The sequence below is a fragment of the Ursus americanus genome, chromosome 14 (assembly GCF_024610735.1).
Source record: "Ursus americanus isolate L20-20 chromosome 14, mUrsAme1.1.p, whole genome shotgun sequence".
Lineage (NCBI taxonomy): Eukaryota > Metazoa > Chordata > Mammalia > Carnivora > Ursidae > Ursus > Ursus americanus.
In genome coordinates, this window is record NC_142140.1 from 64,122,152 (window position 1) to 64,144,209 (window position 22,058).

The 22,058-nt window shown below is 42.9% G+C and overlaps 1 protein-coding gene across 6 annotated transcripts in view; it reads right to left on the bottom strand.

Annotated features, from left to right (window-relative positions):
* Positions 1-22,058, bottom strand: part of STX8 (syntaxin 8) — a 247,999-nt gene that overhangs the window by 197,403 nt on the left and 28,538 nt on the right. For all 6 annotated transcript variants that reach the window (XM_045797261.2, XM_045797258.2, XM_087867609.1 and 3 more), the window contains exon 5: positions 4,174-4,298. In XM_045797261.2, the coding sequence (XP_045653217.1) occupies positions 4,174-4,298 (125 nt within the window). The remainder of the gene's footprint in view (positions 1-4,173; positions 4,299-22,058) is intronic.

Genomic DNA, 22,058 nt, shown 5'->3' on the forward strand with positions numbered 1-22,058 from the left:
AACAGGAGTAGCTATACTAATTTCAGACAGAGCAGACCTCAAAGCAAGTAAAGTTATCAGGGACAAAGAGAATCATTACATAAAGATAAGGGGGTCATTCCCAGAAGACACAACAATCTTTAGTATGTACATGCCTAAACAACAGGGTATCAAACTACATGGGGCAAAAACTGATAAAACTGCAAGGAGAAATAGATAAATCCACTATTAGAGTTGAAATTTAACACCCCTCTATCAGAAGTGGACAGATCCAGCAGGCAGAAAAATCAGTAAGGACTAAGTTAAACTCACCACCACTATCAATCAACTGGATATATTAGACATCTATTTACAATTTCATCCAACAGAAGCAGAATACATATACTTCCCAAGCTTATACGGAACATTTGCCAAGATAAACCACATTCTGGGCCACAAAACATACATTAACAAATTTTTAAAAATAAAAATCATACAATTTCTGCTCTCAAACTACAATGGAATTAAATTAGGAATCAGTAACAGAAAATAATTGGAAAACCCCCAAATATGTGGAGATTAAACAACATACTTCTAAATAACACATGATCAAAAAGAAATCTCAAGGGAACTTTAAGAATACTTTGAAGTACATGAAAATGAAAACAAAACTAAATTTACAGGATATGGCAAAAGCAGTGCATAGAGTGAAATTTATAGCACTGAATGAATAGGTTAGAAAAGAAGAGAGATCTAAGGTCAACAGTCTTTTCCACATTTCAGAAAACTAGAAAAAGAGCAAATTAAGGATGCCTGGGTGGCTCAGTCCGTTAAGCATCTGCCTTCAGCTCAGGTCACAATCCCAGGGTCCTGGGATCCAGCCCCACATCGGGCTTCCTGCTTGCCGGGAGCCTGCTTCTCCTTCTCCTCCCTGCTCGTGCTCTTTCTCACTCACTCTCTCAAATAAATAAATAAAATCTTTTTTTAAAAAAGAGCAAATTAAATCCAAAGTACGCAGAAGAAATAATAAGAGAAATCAAAGAAATTTAAATAGGAAATCAACAGAGTAAAATCAATGAAACCAGAAAGATCAATAAAATCAATAAGCCTCTAACCAAACTAAAAAAAGAGAGACAGAGAACACAAATGACTAATCAGAAATGAAAAAAGTGGACACCAGTACAGATCTAGTGGTCGTCAAAAGGATAATAAAGAAATATTAGGAACAACTTTATGCCCACAAATTTGATAACCTATGAAATGGCCCAATTCCTAGAAAGACACAAGCTGCCAACATTCACACAAGAACTTCATAGGCAATCTGAATAGATCTATATCTATTAAAGAAATTGAATTAATAGTAACCTTCCAAAACAAAAAACACCAGGCCTAAATGGGTTCACTGGTGAATCGTACCAAACATCGAAGGAAGAAATTATACCAATTCTCTACAATCTCTTTTAGAGGACAGAAGCAAAGAGGGTACTTCCTAAGTCATTTTCTGACTTTGTCCTAATACCAAAAGTAGACAAAGACATTAAAGAAAAGAAAAACACAGACCAGTGTCACTCATGTTAATACATACAAAAATCCTCAAAAATAATTAACAAACAAATCCAACGATACACCACAGTCAGTGAGATTTATCCTGGGTACACATGCCTGGTTCAACATTCAAAAAATCAATTAATGTAATCCATTATATCCACGGGCTAAAAAAGAAAAATCACATGATGATATCACTAGATGCACAAAAAATACCTGACAAAATCCAACATTCATTCATGATAAAAAGTCTCAGGAAACGAGGAATAGAAGACAATTTCCTCAACTTGATAAAGAATACCTACCTACAAAATCCCCAGAACTAACATCACACCTGATGGTGTGAAACTTGAAGCCTTCCCACTAAGACCAGGTACAAGGAAAGGATGTCCTCTCTCAACACTCCTTTTTCAACACTGTACTGGAAGTTCTAGCTAATGCAATCAGATGAGACAAGACAAAACGAAAAAAGATGTACAAATTGGGAAGAAAGAAATAAAACCTTGTTTAGAGATAACATGATCATGTAACGGAGAAGATCCAACGGAACTAACAAAAATCTCCTGAAACTAACAAGCGATTAGAGCAAGGCTGCAGGATACAAGGTTAATATACAAAAGGCATTCCCGGGGCGCCTGGGTGGCACAGCGGTTAAGCGTCTGCCTTGGGCTCAGGGCGTGATCCCGGCGTTCTGGGATCGAGCCCCACATCAGGCTCCTCCGCTAGGAGCCTGCTTCTTCCTCTCCCACTCCCCCTGCTTGTGTTCCCTCTCTCGCTAGCTGTCTCTATCTCTGTCGAATAAATAAATAAAATCGTAAAAAAAAAAAAAAAAAAGTCATTCCCTTTACTATAAACCAGCAACAAATGGGTGGAATTTGACATTAAAAACACAATACCATATACATTAGCGTCCCTCAAAATGAAGTACTTAGGTCTACTCTAACAAAGTATGTACGAGTTCTGTATGAGGAAAGCTATAAAACTGATGAATGGAATCAAAAGAGAATAGATATTCCATGTCTGTGGATAGAAAGACTCAATATTGTCAAGACATCAGCTTTTCCCCCACTTAATAGATCTAATGCAACTTCAATCAAGATCGTAGCAGGCTATTTTGTAGATATTGACAAACTGACTCTAAAATGTATAGGGACGGGGCGCCTGGGTGGCTCAGTCGTTAAGCGTCTGCCTTCGGCTCAGGGCGTGATCCCGGCGTTATGGGATCGAGCCCCGCATCAGGCTCCTCTGCTATGAACCTGCTTCTTCCTCTCCCACTCCTCCTGCTTGTGTTCCCTCTCTCACTGGCTGTCTCTATCTCTGTCAAATAAATAAATAAAAGCTTTAAAAAAAATAAAATAAAATGTATAGGGAGAGGCAAAAGGTTCAAAATAGCTTACACAATACTGCAGGAGAACAAAAGCAGAAAACTGACACTACCTGACCTCAAGATTTACTCTAACGCTACAGTAATTAGGACACCGTGGTATGGATAAAACAATACAACAGGACAGACTGCCCAGAAATGGACCCACGTAAATACAGTAATGATCCCTGCCAAAGCAGCAAAGGTAAAACAAGGAAGCAAAGAGTCTTTTCAACAAATGGTGCTGGAACAACTGGACATTCACATGCAAAAGAACCTTCAACTGAATTTTGCTGCGTACCTAAAACTGCTCTAAAAAAAAGAAAAAAGAAAGTCCTACAGACTTTACGAAAAAGCTTGTAACAAATTAGTGAGTTTAGCAAGGCTGCATGATCCAAGATCAATATACATAAATCAGTTGTACTTTTATACACCAGCAACAATCAGAAGTAGAAATTTTAAAATACCATTAATAAGAAAATAAAAAATATGAAATACTTCAGGATAAATCTGATAAAAAACGTACGGGACATGCACGGTGTCATATATATGTCAAAACTTATTGAATCATACATTTTAAATATGTGCTATTTATGACATGTCAAGTATATCTCAGTAAAACTGTTTTTAAAAGGAATTAGAAAGAATAACATATCCGTAATACACGACAACCATGTATAAAAACAGGAACGTGAAAAATGTCTATGACACACGTTACATAAAAAAAGTAAAAGCGACGGCATTACCTATGTCATGATCTCATTGACGTAAAAATATGTGTGCTTATGTGGGTATACATGTGTAGAAAAAAAGCCCAGGAAATACATATTGATCTGTTTACAGTTTGAGATTGGGGAACCAATAAGGAGAGCTTTCCATGTTACATATCCCTGGATTGTCTGAACTTTCCATAACAATCATGCATTACTTTTGAAATTTAAAAAACAGAAGAATGTAAAAAACCAATTAGGCTTAAAAGCCACTGGACAAGATGAACTTGACGGTAAAAGCCATATGGACTTATTTTGTAGAAGAAAAAGATGGGAGTGTTGTGTTTGGAGAACGAGTCCCATCATGGAGTAAAGGGAGGAAGGCGTGTGCCTCGGATTCACCTGGGTTTATCAGACTCAGAGCTGTGTCAGCACTCTCCCCCCCCCAACTGGTGGAGAATCACTACTTCCGCGGGCCACCTTGACGGATGACACCATCTGTCTATGCCTCAGGTATCCTGAGGCACAAAATCGCCAAGAGCTTTCCCTGTGATCTTCGGGGGTGTAGGGAACACTCAAGGCAGTAGTATTCAGTACCTTGGATAATTTTCTGCTGCTGTTGCCGGATTTCATCAAAACCCAAACCTCTGGTCTCCTCCGGCTCCTCAAAGAGCCAAGGGTTGGGGACTCCTCGCTTAGCCCCTCCAGTCATCAGGCTGGACCTAGGAACAAGATTAAATGCATTACATAACTCAGAAACTATAGCTCCGATGCAAATTACTCCCACAAGTGCAGAGGTGGCCCGCCTCACATGCTTTGAAAATTCAATTCGACCACAATTTATTGCATCCTTAGTTTATGCCAGTAACTGTGTTCAGTGCTGGAAGAGGTACGAGGATGAATGAGGCACAGGCCTGGTCCCCCGGAGAATTACAGCCTGTTAAGGAGACGAGAACAGCACATAATACCCTTACTAATCTTCCAAGATACATTTGAGTCAATAGTCATAAATGAGGGTCTTAAATTTCAAAAACATAAGGCCAAATGGAAGTGGCCTTTTTATTAGGACAAAGTCTGTCTCACAGGCTATGTGACACCAAAGGCACAAATATTATTTCTCAACAAGATACAACGTTGTGACCACAGATTACGGCATTTAAAAATGACCACGGAATTTCCTATTAAAGGGGGTTGGGCTGCGTACGGACAGAAGCACATATAGGGGTTCAAACCCAATCTCACAAATGTAATGTAGTGCTCACAGGCACAAGAAACACATTCTGAATTATCAGTCTTAATCCTTACTCACCCTAGTAGCCCACACGCCCCTTCTGCCCCAGATATATTGGCCTCCTTGCTGTCCCAGGAACAGGGAACACACGCTTTCAGCCTCGGTTTATAGGATTTTTATCTCAAGTATCTCCTTTCCTGTCCTCACCTGCCCACATTCTGTCCAAGCCTCAAGGACCATCTTGTTCATGAGACATCTCTGGCCATTTCAACCCACAAATGAACAGTCATTCATTTGGGAGTGTGGTTCATAGGATTCACAGAAAATGACGGTGACATGACCTTAGTGGCGGTCACAACAGTCGTTACAACATAGCGAGCACATGCATTCATTCACGTCTCTGTAACTTGTGACTCCTCTGGCGCTTTGCACAGTTCTCGTGTTGCCTGGAAGTAACTGCCACCCCACTGCTGAACCTTTTATGGAGGTGGGCCTCACGTCTACTAGACAGAAGGCAGGAACCGCAAGGCACCCTTGACTGGACTCCACGCTGCTCCCCGACCCAGAGCGAGCAGCTGTCAACACAGGTTCAAATCCTGGCCCCGCCATCTACCAGCAAACCCGGACAGCAAATTCCACCTCAGAGGGCTGCCGGGGAGTAAATAAAATAATCCATTTATCCGACAAACATGGATTCGGTACTTAGTATGTGGCAGGCATTGTTCTCATTCACGGGCATGAGGAAAAAAACAGAATACAGGAGAAACAGACCAAAATCCCGGTGGCGGGCGGGAGGGACACCAGGTGTGAAATGCGCAGAAAGCGTTCAGTGCAGTTCTTGGAAGGTAAGAGTCATTCAGCAAATGTTAACTAGCCTCGCTCTATCACTTAACGCACGGCACACACAGGGCACGATACCGTGCATATACTATACCGCATACACTAAGCAAGTACTATGCTTTAATAAATGAGCATACGCCCAACGGGCCGTATCAACTTCATTGCTAGTCAAGCACTCTGGAACCTATAGAAGATGCTACGTATCGAGAAACAAACCCAGGCAAGAAGACAACTTTTGACTCCCTAGACTAAGATTTTAAACACAGGGCTGCCCTCTCTACTCGAGGACACGAACGTGCCAAACGGAAGAGAACTTGCGTCTGCCTTGTCAAAATAGCAGATGCATTTCTTTAAAGCCTCACTTTACTTGATGCGCCCCAAGGATCTAAGACGTCAAGATGCCAGATTTATTCCCTAGAATAATCATTTAGCCTCATCTAGCTCTGAAGACGGGGGGGACGAATCATCCGAGAAGGGAAAGGAAGAGGGAGTTTACAAAGTGCATTCCCTGACACTACCACCTCCTTGCAAGCACCACCCTGGCTCAAAATGGGGCTCCTACGGGAGGCTGGGTATGGACCCCTGGGAAGGCAAGTGCTAAAGACCAGTACAACGGGTCAGAGGTACATAGTAACCTCAACACTGCATCCGTCCCCGGCTATGAGCTGCCACCCACTCAAATCGGTACACTGCACCTGCGTGGACAGCAGACATTGTTCCTCCAAAGTTAAAGTTGGGGTGCCCCACTGGTGGCTCTTGCCGCACAGAGAGCGCATTTGTACAAACGATTAAAGGGGAAAACAAAACAGATGTAATAAAACTGACTGAGCCATCTCAAAACAACAAATGAGAAGTACAGCCTTCAGTTATATATCCGTACATATTTAACGGGTAGGAGAGAACACGGTACGACGTGGGCACAGTTTAATATCAACATCAAACACACGTCGGCCAGCAGACATACAGGACAGACTTCCTGCGGCTAAAGGCAGAGCTAGGAAGGCAATATGTACTGAAGGGACTGTTTTGGTCTCACTCTCACAGAGTTCAATATAAAAGCAATAGTAAACTGCAGTGTGCTTGGCCAGAGTAGGCCAAAGTGAAAATTCTTCCTTAATGCCTCCTTCCTTGGTTATCTGATTCCAGCATTGGAAGTTTGGAAAGTTTCAAAGTTTGGAAGGTCGAGGCTGAACTTCGTCTCTCTCCTTGGGGTTTATACTTTTTTGATGCCCCAACTCCAGTGGGAAACTCAGCAGTGGATACGACTTTACCTATAGGAGCAGGTAAGATCATAGGCATCCACGTATGCGGAAGTCTTGATTTCCTTTTCGTTAGGTATCATGTTCAAGTTAATATTTGGAATGATGACTATTATTCCTTAGCACTCTCCTAGGTAAGAAGGAAAACATGAAAGATTTTAAGACATGATTCCTGCTTTCAAGGAGTTTGCCATCAAACTGAAAAGAGAAACTAACCACACGTGAAGGAATTGTCAGCCAGAAGACCACAGAGCACCTTGTATCCCTGGCCATTCCAACAACCTCTTCAGCTCTGTTCTTCTCACCCATAAAACAAACAAACTAAGTAGGTCGGTGGTGTCCGACCTGCAGTCTGGCCCAACCCTGGAGGAAGAGGACACTCTCATCACCAGGGGAAGACTCACCTTGGGCGGGGGGCAGGTAATCTTGCACAAGATGACTTTCTATCGCAAATCACGGAATTAGATGATCTTGAAGATCTGTACTTAAATTCTCTCTCATTAAGTACTAAATTGCATAAATAAGAGCAGGGAGGGGAAAAAAAGAACATTTCCCCCCACAAAAACCTATTCTCCTCTCCTCCCATTTTCCCAATTTTAATTCAAGAGCACTACTGACCCATTGGCTCCGGCCCAAACCCCTGGTGTCAACTTTGACTCTTTCTTTCACACCCCACAGCATCTAATGCATTAGCAAATCTGTCAAAACATACATAAAGTCTGACCGGTTCTTCTCATTCTATTGCTTCTATGCCATATCCTTTCCTGCCTCCTGCTTCTGCTCCCAACCTCACAATCTACTGGCACCCTCAGCATAAAACCTTTACTATAACCTACAAGCCACACTAGCCTCCTTACTGTTTCTAGAATACAGTGCACACATTCTCATCTCAGGTCCTTTGCACCTGCTGTCCCCCTGGGGTTAAGGCACTCTTCCCGCAGATGGCCACGTGGCCTTGCTCCTTCACTTTATTCTCCTCTGCTGAAATATCACCTCCTCAGAGATGTGTCCTGACCACCCTATCTCTGGGGCACCTGGGTGACTCCGTCAGTTAAGTGTCTGACTCTTGATTTCAGCTCAGGTCATGACCTCAGGGTCATGGGATCAAGTCCCATGTCGGGCTCCGAGCTCAGTAGAGAGTCTGCTTGAGATTCTCTCTCTCCCTCTGCCCCCCCACTCTCTCTCTTAAATAATAAATCTTTAAAATAAAATAAAATAAAATAAAATAAAACCCTTCCCTGTAACTCCTCAGCCTGCCTCCTCCTTATTTTGCGTTATTTTTCTCTATAGCTCTTCAACAACTAGCTATTAGACAGGATGTACTAGTTTATTTTCTGCCTCCCACACTAGACTAGAAGCTCCCCAGGCTAGGGACTGTCTTGCTCATCACGATAATCTGGCATAACAGGCACTGAAGAAAAAACCAAAGTTGAGGGAATTAACTTATTCGGCAAAAACCAGACCTGAATGAATGACATCCAGTAAGCGGAGTCGGGAAATGGTAGGATCACACCCTCGTGCTGTGTTCTGTGTGATTTCAGACTTCATTTTACAGCCCCGATCTCATTCGCATCATACACAAGCCTGTGTGCAAGTCAGAGCAGGTAAGAAAAGAAAGGACAAGAAAACCAAGGACAAGAGACATCCCGGGACTTTCTGGAGGTCGCTCACTTAGCAATAGAGCTAAACGTAAGACCTACTTCTTCGTGCTTTTTTTTTTTATGGTTTTATTTATTTATTTGAGAGAGAGAGAGAGAGCACAGAGGGAGAGGGAGAAGCAGACTCCCTGCTAAGCAGGGAGCCTGACACAGGGCTCGATCCCAAGACCCTGAGATCATGACTTGAGCCAAAGGCAGACGCTTAACCAACTAAGCCACCCAGGCGCCCCCTCTCTTTGCACTCAACCCCAGGCGCTGTCTCTCTGCCATCGCAGCGGCAGCTTCGTGAAGGTAGGAAGACTCGACACAGCCTTGCAGAGTGGGTAAGGGTCAGAGGTACGGGGAGGGCGGGATGGAGGGTACTCCCAGAAAGGTTACATACGCGGATGATGTCTCCGGGGCAGGGGATGTGAGCCGCACAGGTGCACGGGGCTAGAGTGGAGAGGGTGGAATGTGGAAGGCTGGGTCTAACAGCATTAATTCCCAGGCAGGCATTCTCCTCATCCCCTTCATTCTCACTCCTGCACAACCTTGTTATTTTAACACACTAGTTGTTTCCTATCCTAGAAATTCTCCCGTTCACAGCCAAGTTTCCCTAAAGAAGGGACGACTTAGGCTGCCATCCCACTGCTGCCCCGCCGCTCTACAAAACTCTTCCTTCTCACCCATGTTCTCCTTACTGCCCGAATGTCCCCTGTTGCCACTCCGCCCCTTTGCCAGGCCTCATTTGTCACGGCTGACCGTAGCCCTTCTCTGTGACCCAGCCTCTCCTCCCTTGGCTTCCTCCAGGCTACTCTCTCCTGCGGGCAGCTGTTCTCTGTAATTTGCAAGGACCTCTTCCTCCATTTGCCCCTTAAATAGTCGTGTTCCTCAGCAATTCCATTGGGAATCTTCTCTTCCTGCCGTCTGATCTCTCTGGGCGACCTCTCTGGGCAACGCTCTCTGTTCCTGTAGCTGCAGGCTGTACGAACAAGAAATAGCACGCACTTGTGCACTTTTTCTACCCCAGTACAAATGAAATAGGACACACTCTCTTGGGTCCTTATGGCGGTGGGATCTTAACCAGGAGGTGGGAGAGGGGCATGCTCCCCTCCCTGGCAGGACAGGATCAGAATCTGAAACCCCACATATCCAGGGGAAGCAGGTCCTCTCCCCCCGCATCCTGATTGAAAATCACCATGCTTGAGACTTTCAGCTTCCCCTCTACCTATGATGTTTTCCTGCAGGCTCTCTTTGCCTGTATGTCTTCTTGTTTGGGACCCTCCAACTGGGTATTCCACTGCAAACCCAATATATCCAAAACCAAATCCATTCTTTTCACCCCGTAACCTTTCTTCTCCTACGTGCGCGTGCTGTTTTGGTGAGCTCCATCACTGTATTCCCAAGTCACCCAAACCTTTCTCTCTTGTATGACTTTTGTCCCCCCTCTCCCACATTTCATCCATTCCCAAGGCCTCCCTCAGGGCCGTGCTCAAGTCTGAGCCCTCATTCCAACCCCTGCTGGTACTGCTTTGCTTCAGACTCTCATCACCTCTCCTGCAGAGCATGGCCACCACAGCCTTGTGGCTGGTCCCCGGTCCCCTTGCTCCTGGTCACCCGCATTCAAATCATCTTTGCCCTGGGGCCAGAACTCTCTTTCTAAAACAGAGATCTGGCCTGACATTTCCCTGTTTTAAAACTTTCGCGGCTCCCTAGAAGCCACAGATGACGTTTAAGCTCCACAACATGGCCCCAGGGATCCCTGCCACTTCGTCTCCCAACACCCCCTTCCATACCCTACTCTTCCTTCGGCCCTACAAACCGCGCACCGCTTCTCAGACAAAGGCACAAACTTCCACGCTCTCATGTTTTTGTATGAGTCTGGAGGGTCCCCACCCCCACCCCTTTGTCCATCTGGCAAAATTCTATTCATCCCCTAAGGCTCAACTCAAATGTCACTTCTCCTGTTTGGTCCTTCCTGATCCCCATCCCCATCCCCCTTCCCCTGAATCAATCACTCGCTGGCGCTCCCATGGCACTTTGTTCAAAACCTCCAACGTGGCATTTATCAAGCAGGATTGTAGTGAGTTATTTACTTATCTGTCTCCCTTCCTAAATTATGAGCTCTGCGAGGAAAGAGGCCGCATGACAGTCATGTTTATATCCCTCATAGCCAAAAAAAAAACCCAAAACCCCAAAACCCCCAAAAAGCCAGTGCCTTGGAATATGCCAGAGAATAAGCATTCAGTACATGTTTATGCAACAGAACCAGGAAAACCACTGAGCTCTTTAGACAAGAGAGAGACAAAATGAGAGGAGTACGTAACATCTTCATCTTGAGAGATTTAAAAAAAAAAAAAAAAAAAGGCAAACAAAACTTGAAAACCTGTTTCAATTGTTATGTGCCTCTGAGACCCCAGCAGCAAACACTGGTATTGTTCAAGCAGATGAAGAGGGTATCACCTGAAAGAGAATTCTTTCACTGAAACACCTTATAGCTCAACCCAGCTTCTGGAATAATATGAAGGGAGTGCTTCTCCTCTAGAAAGGAAGTTAAGGAAGGGAAATACTAAACACTACGCTCCGGAAGCTAGGGGAGACTTGAGGTTTTTGGGTTTTTTTTAAATATATCAGTTAATTTTCGTCCATATTCTTTCGGGATGGAACTTACCTAACGGACAGAACTTCTGAAATGAACACCACGTTAATAAATGGGTTGGGTATCTGTCTTATAAAGATTTTATACCCTAAGTTTTCACAGTTGCTTCTAAAGATATAAAAATATTTCATTCTCATCCCCCAAAGCAAATGATGTACATTAAATTACAATACTACCTGGGGGTGGGGGACAGTGCAGGTAACCCATGTTTTTCACCTTACAAATGTGGCTGAAGCTTGTTGGGAGCTCATAGGGAAGGGTGTTCTCATCAACCAAACGCAGAATTGAAAAAGCAGTGAATTCCAAGAGGTAGCTTTCCTTAGCTGTTCTTAGCACCTCCAAAAGATGTCAAAGTGACCATATAAAATGTCCGTTTTGTCTAAAAAAGCAGTAGCGTTTGCACAGTCACAGACCACAGGGCGGGGTGCAGATAGGACTGGAGAAGGTATTTCTAGGGTGTGGGTGAACTGAATTGGGTCTGTGAAGCTTTGCAGTTAGACTTGTCTAAAAAGATGAGAAAACGCTACCGCGGTATGGAAAGTGTAGTTCCTTTCTCCGAACTTCTTTTGGCCGTTTCTTTCCATGAATATAAAGATGCACAGGGGCTCAAATTTCAATCAGAAATAGATTCTTTGACATAAATTCTTGGGAGGCAAAATCTGGCAACAATATGCGGCCTGGATTACGTTGAGGAGAGGCCGCAGGCGGGGAGGTGGGTCAGGAGGCTGGTGTAATTCAGGCGGAAGGTGATGGGGGTGTGGATGAGGGAAATGGCAAGACGGAACAGCAAGAAAAGGACAATTCCCACAGCGAATCACAGGAAAACTCCCCAAGTGTTGGTGAATAGACTGGAGACAGAGGATAAAGATTTTCAAAAGTGGGGAACTTGGGGAAGTGACACAACCTAGGGGAAGAGAATTTTTTATTTCCTTCTAGAATTTTCTCAAACTTCAACATAGTCCCTAAGAGCGACCCCAAAGTCAAATTGCTCTTGCTACTATCTTGTAGCCATATTTACTAGATGGCTAAACTCTCTAGGCCAGGACTCTGTCCTGTTTTTGTTGTTTTCTGTACCCATCCACCTGTCCATTCACCCTTCCTACAAGTACTTACCAAGCACCTTCTACGAGCCAGGCTCTAATCTCGGGGCTTGGAAGTGAACGAGATAGACAAGTATCTGACCTCGTGGAGACGATACCCTGAGGACCATAAATGCCTCACACTGTGCCTTTTGCAAATACCCAATAATTGTTTTTGTGAAGTTGAACACATAATCTTTATTGAGTAGGAGGCCAGAACAGGTAAGAACTCAAACATGGAAACTACTTCTTACGTATCACCCAAGCACAGTCTTGCCATGACGTCTTTAAAATCCACTGCAGTCAAATATTTTTCTGGTTTAAAACCAATCCCACTTTTTCCTTCCTCACTGCCGACCACATTGACCAAGAACAAGTTTTAACGGTAAGTTACAAACTTGACAAGGACAGTTCACAGAAGAACAGAAATGGAGGCTGGAAAAGGTGATGGCAAGTTTTGACCTCCAAACCAAAGTTCAGAAATCCCGGAGGGCTTTTCCTAAGAGTCATCCAAGCAGCCCCAAATCAAGAAAATAAAAACAAAAGGAAATTTGGGTTCTTTACCCTGCTTGACTGTCGGGGCTCCTGACGGGGAAAGGAGGGCAATGCAGGGGTGTTATACAAAGCAGAATTCTAAGTGAGATGAATTGGCTGCTCTGCCGAATTTACGGTGACCGAGAGCCACCTGCTGGTCGGTGGTTAAAATTCAAGTACAAAATGCGAGCGACGCCCTGATTGCCATTGACTTAGAAGCAGCTCCTTCCGTGAGTACAGAGCTGCCCAAAAATACGTTTGGAAACAGAATGAGTGAAAGCCAACAATATGCTTATATATCATGAGGGGTTTTCAATAACAATGGCCCTACATGTCCCACTCCGCACACTTGCAGGACATATCCGACGGGCGCTCAACTGAGGTCAACAATTTGCATTTAAGCATTCAGCATGACCACTGATCTCCATCTTTGTCTCGACCCTACGAATGCCTCCCCACCCTTATTTGCTTCCATTCTCACTCATCTTATAAAATAAAGATAAAATGCAGTAAAATATTCACTTAATTGTGTAAATTAACCCCGTTCCAGGACAAAGAGGCAAGTGTGATAAAACGACATTTGTAGCTGGCAGAAGGATGACCAACAGGTAGAAATCTGTATTTGTCAGCTGATGTACAAAAATCCGAACCTGACAGTAAAAGCCGATCTGAGGGTGTCCGTGAGGTCACCATTTCCACCTCGCCAATCTTGTTTTGAATGAGAGCAACGCATCTAGTTGCCATCTAAAGACTCAAATTCTCGAGACGGGCACCCATGCTTTTAACTGGGCCTTTCGTGTTCCCTCCGGGGACAGGGCCCGGGAACCTGCAGCACCCTGAGGTGGTATTTCTGCAGCCAGCCCGACACCAATATGTAGACCGGTGCGGACAGGATCAGTCTACAAAGAGGTGGGGTCGAGAAAGCCCAGAAGAGGGAAAATACACGAATTCTCCCAACTCTGCAATGGCTGTGTCAAGTCTCCTTTCACGCGCGGACCTCTCAACTTCTCTGCCTCACCCGGCTCTCTCCCTGTTCCTATCTCCTAGACCACGTACGGCCCGCAGCACACAATTTAGCACTTGTGTATTAACTGGCACGTACCGTTCTCTAACCGGTGCAGGACAGAAAGGGCTCTCCAGAGGGCATGCCATCTCTGGATTCCCCTCTGCGAAGAGCCGTGACAGCACGTGTTTAGCCCCGTTTACAAAGCACTTTACAGAAGCATAAACACAGGCCTTCATCTACGTTTGTCTCATCTCAAGACTTCACAATATTTGGTAGAGTCGTGATGACCCGCATTTTTACAAAACATGACGGAGTCAAAACTGAAACCCAGGTTTTGTAATACCGGACCCTTGGTTCCCACCACTGAATGACACATGCGGAGTCTGCAATAGGCGGCTTGAACGTATGGAGGGAACACTGTGTGTTACATACAAGGATCAGGAAGAAGGACAAAGTACTCGAAGCCAGGGAGAAACGAACCAATGAGGGTCCCCACGAGGGAACCGTGGTAGGAGACTAAAATCGAGAGAGGGAAGCCCCAAGAGACAAAACCTACAGCAAAGGACAGGGAAACCTGAGTTCTCTTTTCTCGCTCCCATTTATTCACCTCGGGTATGCTGGCTTCTCTGGGGATCAGTCTCCCCATCTGCAAACCGGCCCTCCTCTCTCCTCTCTTACCCCAAAGATTATTATGAGGCTCCAATAGTATCTGAAAGTGCTTGGCAAACAGGCAAGAGAGGGAGGGAGAAACAGAAAACCACTTTTAATAAGCCAGAAAACGCTTTTTCCAGTTTCTTACACATTTTCACTTATAAAAAGCCCAAGTTGGAAAGTATTAATAGGCCTTTAAAAAAAAATCAACATATGTAACTTACGATACAGTGCGTGTAGGTGATTTTGGGGTTCTTCTCCCTGCTTCTTCATAGACTGGAATTTTCTTTTTCAATTCCCACATGGTTTTTATAATTTAAAATTAATACACGCAGGGGTAAGGAATCTTTTTATCTTCCCATCAAAAGTCACAAATACATCAGAGGTTAAGGACTGCAATTCCAAAACAAGATACCATTTTTCGCCCATCTGATCAACAAAACCCAAGCAGTTCTGTAACAGGGCTCCCCCATATGGCGCTGGGGGGACTGGGAGGCACTGGGACTTTCAGGAATAGAAATGGCAGTGCCTGTTGAACTTGGGTACCCGTCCCTTCATTCTAGTCACCCCACTTTGGGGACCGTGTCCTACAGAAATAGAAGCCGCGTTCACCACGGATCCTGACTGCCACCTTTACTTGTCATAGCAAAAAACTAAGCAACTCAGTATCCATCAAATGGGGAGCGGCTGGATGAATGACTACATATTTATATTGCGGAATAATGCAGCCACCGAAAAGAATTTGCTAGATCTAGATTTGGTGGGCTGTCCAGAAATGAAAAGAGTAAATTACAGAGTAATATGTATAGGACAACTCTGTCTTCATTGGGGGGGGGGGAAGGAAAGGAAAATGCATATGTATGTAAATATATTTGCAAATATTTGTATAAACACAGACAAATGGTGGGGAAGGAAATCGTCCAAACAGTTAACACTAGTTACTTTAGGATGATGGCACTGGAGGGAAGGAAAGGGAGAGAATTAATTTTTGGCTACACCTCAGTATGGTTTGACTTGTTATAATGAGCCTGTATCTTGTTGGTAATTTGTCTGAGATCCAATTAAGGACGAGTCATTTCCGCGAGGAAGGGAATTAAAGGGAGGGAAGATACTAGGGGTACGAAGATCCACAACGTAAGTGAAGACAGAAAGTGGTATTGAATGCATCCCTCTGCTTTTAAAATTAAGAGTAGGAAACAACACTAAAATCAAGGAATGCCAGAGTCACACATTTTCCCCCCAGGGTGGGGGGAGGGGAAGAGCAATGGAAGAAAAAGATCTAAAGATGAGGAAGGAAGATGACTGAGAGAGAGAAGCAAGAACAGGAGGACAGTCTGCGCAGGGGTCTACAGTCACCGAGAGGAAGTTTTCAAATGACAAACAGGCTTACAGTTAACAGAGGAAGGGAAGGAAGAGGAAGATGAAGACAAAACAGAAGGGCGACAAGGCTCCTTTGCTGAAGGCGGGAGGCACAAGCAAGCTGAGCAAGCACTCCCCCCTCACTCTCAAGGGAGAAAAATCCTAGCTTCTCAGTATCCACACACTGGGAAGGGCTGAGTGACGTTTTCTTCTGGTTCTGCAGACTCACGTCTCCATCTTGTGGTCTGTTCAGGACATAGTTCTTAGTGTGTGTGTGTGTGTGTGTGTGTGTGTGTGTGTGTGTGTGTGTACACGCATACGTATCCATATGTACGTATATAAGTGCACACATGTATGTATACTCACACATAAGTATACATGATTATATATACACACACTAATAAATGTATCTGTAAGTATACATATGTTATATGAGCTTACATTGTATGTGATTACTATACTTATCCTATATTACATTACATATAAGTACATATACAAGTATATATATATATATGTACACATATATATACAGGCATGTAGATACTTGTCTGCATGTATAATATGTAAAATGTATGTATGTACACAGGTACTCCTATGCATATTTTTAAGCTCAAGTAGAACATATACACAGAAAAGTCATAAGTGTACAGCTCAAAGATAACTTGCGAAGGGAACACCCCCAGTTGGTCACCACCCTAGCAAGAAACAGAGCGCTAGCAGAGCACCAGGATCTCTTGTGCCCCCTTCTTACTCACTGCTTCCCACAAAGGTACCCACTTCCGGGATCTGTCAGACCACAAGGAAGTTCTGCCTTTACAGGAATGGAATCTTACAATGTGCTCTGAAGTCAGACTCATCTGCTCAAGATGACGTTTGTGAGATTTACCCATCGTGTGGCATGCAGCTGTATAAATTTTCTGCGTAGTATCACTGTATAAATATGCCCTCACGTATTTACCCCCCGAGTGTAGGTTTCACTGAGTTGTTTCCAGGTAGGAATATTAATAACGCTGCTATAACACAGTCTTATACATGCTGTTGTACCGCTCAGTTTTAGGAGATACACTCAAACGGTTTTCCAAAGTGGCTGCAGAACTGAGAGAGAGTTTTACCAGCAGGGTGTGAGAATTCCAACCACTCCACATCCAGCAACACTTGACCCGTCTGCCATTTTAATTTCCGCCATTCTGGTAGGTGCAATGGTCTGGTACCATGGTTTTGCTCGGCACCTTCCTGATGGCTAGTTAAGTGGCACATCTTTTCACAGGCTCACCAGCAACTGGGTGTCCTCTTTTGTGAAGTCCAAATTCTAGTCTTCTGCCTCTTTTTCCCAGTGGGTTGTCAAGTCATTTTCTTACATTATAGGGGTTCTTTACATACTCTGGATCCGACTCGGGTGTCGGATATATGCACTGCAAATACAGATTCTCATTCTGTGGCTTGTCCTTCATGCTTTGTGGTATCTCTTGATAAAAAGAATTTCTTATTTTAAGGAGGTCCAACTTACCATGTGTTTCTTTCATGTTGAATGCTCTATGTGTCCTGTAAGAAATGCTTGTCCACCCCAAGCTCATAAAGACATTGTCCTATGTTTTCTCCTACAAACGCTCATTTCACCTTCCACATTTAGATCTACAATCCTTTTGGTACTGATTTTTATGGAGAGTGACACAAAGGCTAAGATTCTTTTCCTTCCATATGCATATCCTGCTGACCTAACATTATTTATTGAAGAGACTGTCTTTTCTCCACTACACTCAGTGCACCTTTGTCATGGGTCAAGTGGAAATACATGTTCAGACTCTGTATTGTTCCACTGGATTATTTGACTATCCTTGTGCCCACATCACAATATAGCTTTATGGCAAGTCCTGATAACTGATAACATGAGCCCTCATCCCTTTTGTTCTTCAAAATTGCCTTGGCTTTTCCTGGCTCTTTTAAATGCCATACAAAGTTTAGAATCATCTTCTTAAATGACAAAAAAAAAACAAAAAACAAAACTGGCTGGGGACTCTAAATGGGTTTGTTCTGAACCTACAGGTGAATCTTGAAAGAGCTGCCGTTTTTACAATATTGAGTTTTCCAATCCCTGAACGTGGTATATCTTTTAGTTCTTCCTTAATTTCTCTAAACAATGTTATAGTTTGGAGTGTAGAGGTTTCGTGCACCTTTCATTTGACTTATTCCTACATATTTCATGTTTTTAATGCTATAATAAGTGGCATCTTAAAATTTTTTTATTTGATATTTCTTTGTTGTCCAGCTTTCAGAACCTTCTGAGGAGAGAAGCCATCAGGTTACTGCTGCTAACCTGTCTATGGACAGACTACATTCATCACATTTCACGGGGTATCACTGGGTAGCTTTGTCAACTCAATTAATGCTGTGGGATTGCAATGACTAATATTTATTCACATCTCAAGGTCTTTAAATTCACTTGCTTGATCAGTCATCCAAATGGATAATCTTTCTTTCCACTCAGTATCTATTTGGAAGTTGGGCTGCTGATAGAGTTCCTTTCCTATCCCATGGAGAGAAAAAAAAAAAAAAAAACTGGACTAAAATGACTGCAGAGATCCATCTGAGTGATTGTCAGTCTTGAGAGTACATCCATCACCAAAAAACTTCGAATAGCTACTCTGTCAAGTTCTGAGACACTTCTAAGACGTTTAAGAGTATTAGTTTAAGCATTCTACTTCATAATCTCCAAGATATCCCGTGGAGCTGAAAAGACAGTGCAGAGAGTCAAGAGGGCATATTATACTATAATTCATGTTAAAAATAAAAGAGGTGAGAGGGAGATCGGAGGTGTGTGTGTGTGTGTGTGTGTACGCATATATGTAGAATCTCTCTGGAAGGACACATTAAAAAACTGTTAGAAGTGGCTGCCTCTGGGGAAGAAATGAGGAACTCCATGTGTGTTGAAGTGGGAGGGAGCTCCAATTTTCATTGATTACTCTTTTGTACAGTTTGGGTGTTTACAACATGATGCACCACTTTTAGATCAAGTTTATATTTTTAAAAATTCTGTCAGTTCCCACAAACCACTGGAATATCCCAAAGTGTCAACATTTTGGCCTAACCCTCCAACCAAACTGCCTCTTCCACAAAAGGAGTCACAAAAACCACTGTCATGTGACATACTCAGTTTTTCTCCCCAAGGAAATGTGGTCACTATACACACTGCATGGTGGCTTATCGGACCAGTAGTCAATACAGAAAAAAATTGTACTTAGACAATATACATTCCAGACTTTTCAGGTCAGTCCCTACTCTAAATACTCCCTCTTATCATATGAAGTATCAGTCCATGCATCGAATAAACCTATTGCATTTCTCCAGACTGGAGACGAGCTCAGAAGCTATTACCTCCCAAACGAGAGTTACACAACAACTGACATAAAATGCGTGAGATCATCTGTCTGCAGAAGAAACCAGCTCTATGAAACTGCACAAATGTGTCACTATAAGAACCATGTTGAACTTCAAAAGCGTATCTCCTAAACGTCTTTAGGCAGACAGGTGGTAGCGGTAAATATCCCCACTTCCTTAAAAAGTGAATTGAAGGTTTCAAGTGATTATCTAAGTTCCACGTGAACCTAAATAAAATCACCCAGAAGGCCAGTGAACAGGAGAAGCAACAGGAGATGAAGGTCCTTAGTGCGGTCACAGAACTCGAGAACCTTCCATGTCCGGGATCAGAGGACACCTCGAGATGTAGTGAGTTAGCGCTTCTGGAAGAGCTGTGGGGGAGGGCTGATGCAGTCATTACGGCTTGCCTACCCCATTTCACGAAGTCTCTTCTCACTCCTTATCAGAACCTTGATTCTGTTGAAGGCTCCACTGCTCGGGGAACATGAGCCCATCCTCAGTTTCAGCTCAGGGACACCTGTCTCCTGGGCAGACCCAAACCAGTCATAGCAACTCCATTCTTCCATGGTTTTTGGCATAACCTAGCATGTGATGCAAGCCAAGCCTAGCTCTATTTTGAGCCAGTTTATCGATTGGGAAGCTTCCAGGAACTGCTTCCTTTCTCTTAAAAACAAATAAATATAACTGGAAAATATAAGAGAATCAACAGAAAGTCTAGAAACAATCAGAGCAGTAAGAGAGTGGTTATGATATTAATAGCATATGAACAGCTTCCATATAAACGACAACCAAAAAGCATGATGGCATGAAAAAGTGAATTCGAAACCACCAAAAACACAAAATACCTAAAAATACATTAAAAACCAGAAATGTACAGCTCACTTGAAGACATTCTGAAAGCCCTGAAAGACAGCTTGGCCCAATGGAGACATGTTCCTGGAGAGGGAGAGTCAACATTATAAAGGGTTTCAAGATCTAATGGAATGCCAATTTTTAAAAAGTGATTTTTCCCTTCTTAAAACCTTCTTAAAGGTTTAAGTCCCTTTTCAAAACCGGGTTAGCTGATTCTAGAATTCAAGTTTTTTAAAAAAAATCAAAACTCTTAAAAAAAAGAAGTGTAATGACAGGTGGCAGCCCCAAGCATGTATTAAAACGTATAACGAAGCCTCGAAAGTAAAAGTGCTAGCACACGAGTAGTCAGAGAGACCCCCAGAACACACCACAAGTCCAGAAACAGATCCAAATATATATATGTAGACAAACACAGATCTACGATATTACAAAGCTCATCATCTCAAAATTTGTGCAAATGGATCATTCGAGGCAGTAAAAAACAGAGTCAGTCAAAAAACTAGGATAGCCACGTGGGAAAAAAAGTGGGATTCATACTCTTCACCAAATTAAATTCCAAGTGGATCAAGTATTTAACGGTTATAAAATAAAATCCCCAAAGTATACTCAACAGAAGCACAGGAGAATTTTCTGATAACCTTGGTTCATTATAATTATATATAAAAACTACATAAAACTCCACTAAGAAATAACTATCTTCATGTATTAGATTGGAATAGGAAGCCAGAGTTTAATTAATTAAACACCATCTCTGGGGCAGACTGTATGGAAACAGGTGCTCGTATGAACGGCTAGCGAAGGTCTACACTGGTTCTGTGAGAGTTACAAGTGTATACACCCTCTGACTGAGCCATCCTACGTGTAAGAACCTATCCAGAGACAGCCTTTCCCACATGTGAACTCCCTTCAGTGTAAGGTTATTCACCACCATCTTTTTGTAGCAGAAAAAAGTATATGTATGAAGTAGATAGGCACACATATAAAATATATGTGTAATAGACTAGAAATAATACACACATCTGTTAACAGGAAGCTAGCCGAAGAAATTATGGTACATGCACATAATGAAATATTATAAAGCTATAGAAACGAATGACAAAACCTGCTGGTTTGGGAAGCTCTCTAATATATTTGATTAGGTGACCGAAAAGTGTGGTAGAATGGTAGGTATCATTTGTGTAAAAGACGGAGGGAAATACGGAAACATATTGATATTTGCTGGTATATGCTTAAGAGAACTTGGTAAGGATATGTCAATGATTTGTAACAGTGACATTTATGTCCAGAAGTGGGGAACGTAGCGGGAGGGAGGCCTGTCCCCCAATATCTTGTTAAATGTTTTTTACATTTTTCAGCCATATGAATATATTACTTATGCAGGTATGCATTCTTTACTTCCTACTTCTAGAAAAGTAGGTTGCTCGTGTGTTAATAACTTCAAGCAACATAAAATATAAACCAATGACTCTTTAGGAAAGATACGAATCATCCTTCTTGTAACTCAGGCTTTAATTTGAAATAAAACTTGCAGCGACTTAAAATGGGGGAGGGGTGCTCGTAATGTAAAATTTCATGTAGGCTTTTTTTTCGCCCGCCCTGGATTCCGATACGGTGACACTGAGATGAAATACAAACTGGGGGTATCACACTTTTTTTTTTAGCTGCTCAAAGACGGATATCTGAAACCAAGTGTAAAGTTCACGCTCTAAGAAAATGTGAACATTCCATTATCATCGTTATTCTTTTGATTTTGGCAGTCGGTCTGCTTACTACTATGCTGTTCCGGACACACAGCTACCATCTCGACATCTAAATAACTTCCTATTTCCTATAATCCTCAGTATAGTTGGTGGTGTGAGGATTAAAGCTTAGCCAATTAGCCACCCACCACAGCCGAGTTAATCACATAATCTTTGAGATGCTCGCAGAGCAGTGGAGTATGCGAGGATTTTTTTCCTCTTTCTCTTTCTCCAGACAAAGATTTAACTAATTGTGAGACT